Source organism: Natator depressus, chromosome 1 (assembly GCF_965152275.1).
Source record: "Natator depressus isolate rNatDep1 chromosome 1, rNatDep2.hap1, whole genome shotgun sequence".
NCBI lineage: Eukaryota > Metazoa > Chordata > Testudines > Cheloniidae > Natator > Natator depressus.
In genome coordinates, this window is record NC_134234.1 from 8,505,544 (window position 1) to 8,507,791 (window position 2,248).

At 48.0% G+C, this 2,248-nt stretch overlaps 1 protein-coding gene across 1 annotated transcript; it reads left to right on the forward strand.

Moving 5' to 3' along the window:
- The first annotated feature begins 993 nt into the window (after window positions 1-993).
- Window positions 994-1,992, forward strand: LOC141980972 (olfactory receptor 52R1-like). Its single transcript, XM_074942779.1, has one exon. It carries the CDS (start codon window positions 994-996, stop codon window positions 1,990-1,992), a length of 999 nt encoding a protein of 332 aa, XP_074798880.1.
- Window positions 1,993-2,248: the final 256 nt, after the last annotated feature.

The window sequence follows — 2,248 nt, forward strand, 5'->3', positions numbered from 1 at the left end:
GAGGGACTGCAACATGATGGTTTGTCACTCCAAAACTTTTATCAGCCTCTCCATTGCATCCCTAGTGTATGCCTCATTTTCTTTTCTTTCCTGCTTCTCGCTTTCCCTCCACTGCCTGCATTCCGTCCTGTCTGAATCAGAGTTCTGCAGCACCTCCCAGAACATATCTTCCTTGCTCTGTCTTGGGCGCTTTCTTATCTGGCGGAAACACTCGGCTGGAGTGGAGGGAGTGCCTCCTTTCAAGGACATATCTGATGAAGCACAAGTAACAATAAACAAAAGCATTATTGTTAACTATATGAAAAGCATTCAAACGCTACATTAAAATACACCACTGGTAACACACCTATCCCTTTCCCGCTGACCCTTGACAAGCACACATGCTGATGAACACTAAAAGCATGGTGAGTGTTCCCAGGGGTGGGGGATGTTGGGCGTGGGAGAAAAGCAATGGGCTAATTACAGTGATAAAATCAAGTACGGTGTCTACACTGGCACTTTGGCGACAAAAATGTTGTGTAAAAACCTTGCAAGTCTTGCAACTTTATTACTTCACTCAAACTGAGGAGTTCTGCCATCGAAACTGGGTTTGCAGTATTTAAACCTCCACTATTTCTTCACCAAATGCTGCCTTTTGTGGCAGACTAGAGAAGGCCTAGGGAACAATAAGGGATAACCAGTATCCACTCGTGTTTCCTGCTGGTGCCTATTAAGGTTTCCCACACCATGATGTGTAAGAATTATTGATGAAAGGAGCACCATACAATATGGAATTGACATTAGTAGGGTCAGTTGTTCATAATTCATTTATCTGAATAATGAAAATGTCATTTTTCAGTGTGTGAAGAGCAACCAATCGGCTTCATCCATGAGAAGAGCTTCCAGTTGTGCATGTAGTGTCTAATATTAATATTGTCTCTCCATCCAGACATTTGTCCTGCGACCATCACGCTAGCCCCAGGGCTATACAGAAAGTCGGGGAACGTACGGTCTATGCAGGAAACACCGTTCTGGCTCAGTGTTGGACACCTTCTCTCCTACACCATGCCAGATTCCAACTCAACCGATTTCACAAACCCGTCCACCTTCATCCTGTTGGGCATTCCTGGCCTGGAGGCAGCCCATGTCTGGATCTCCATTCCCTTCTGCACCATGTACGCCATAGCCATCTTGGGGAACTTCACCATCCTGTTCATCATAAAGATGGAGCTGAGACTCCATGGGCCCATGTACTATTTCCTCTGCATGCTCGCTTTCACCAACCTGGTCCTGTCTACATCCATTCTGCCCAAAATGCTGAGCATCTTCTGGTTCAATTCCAGGGAGATCAATTTCAGTGCCTGCCTCACTCAGATGTACTTCATTCTCAGCTTCTTTTTGATGGGGTCTGGAATCCTCGTGGCCATGGCTTTTGATCGCTATGTGGCCATCTGCTATCCCCTGAGACATTCAACCACTCTGACAAACCCTGTGGTGGCCAAAATTGGCCTGGCCGTGGTGCTGCATGGCATCATGCTCATACTGCCCTATCCCTTCCTGGCGAGGAGGTGGCCATATTGTAGAACTAACATCATTCCAAATACCTACTGTGAGCACATAGCTGTGGTGAAGCTGGCCTGCACCGACATCAGCGTCAGTAGTTACTACAGCCTCTCTGTGGCATTCTTGGTGATCGGTATGGATGTGTTTTTTATTGCCATATCCTACACTCAGATCCTCAGGGCCATCTTCAGCCTCCCAACAAAGGACGCCCGCCTGAAGACTTTTGGGACATGCGGCTCTCACCTCTGTGTCATCTTAGCCTTTTACATCCCACATCTCTTCGCCGCCCTCACGCAACGGTTTGGGCACAATGTGGCCCTGCATTTGCGTGTTCTCATGGCCAACATGTATCTGCTGGTGCCCCCCATGCTAAACCCCATCATCTATGGGGCGAAGACCCAGGAGATCCGGGATAGGCTGCTCCAGCTCTTTACTCAGAAAGGGACCTAAAATTTTCTCCTGGTGCTCTGGTTCTCAGACCGTGCTCCATGCAGAGCTGGCTGCTGGGCCCTCTTCCCTGAATCACTGACTGGCCAGTCAAAGAGACATTAAACCTTTCCCTGACCTTACTGTGCTGTTTCAGCATGACAAACTGGGGAATCTGTCTATGTACAACTCATAGAATTGTCACCTTTCTAATTGCCTCTAATTGCTTCTAAAGACCCAGGAAAGTGGGGAGGGCCGGGAAGGAGTGGGGTGGGGAGTC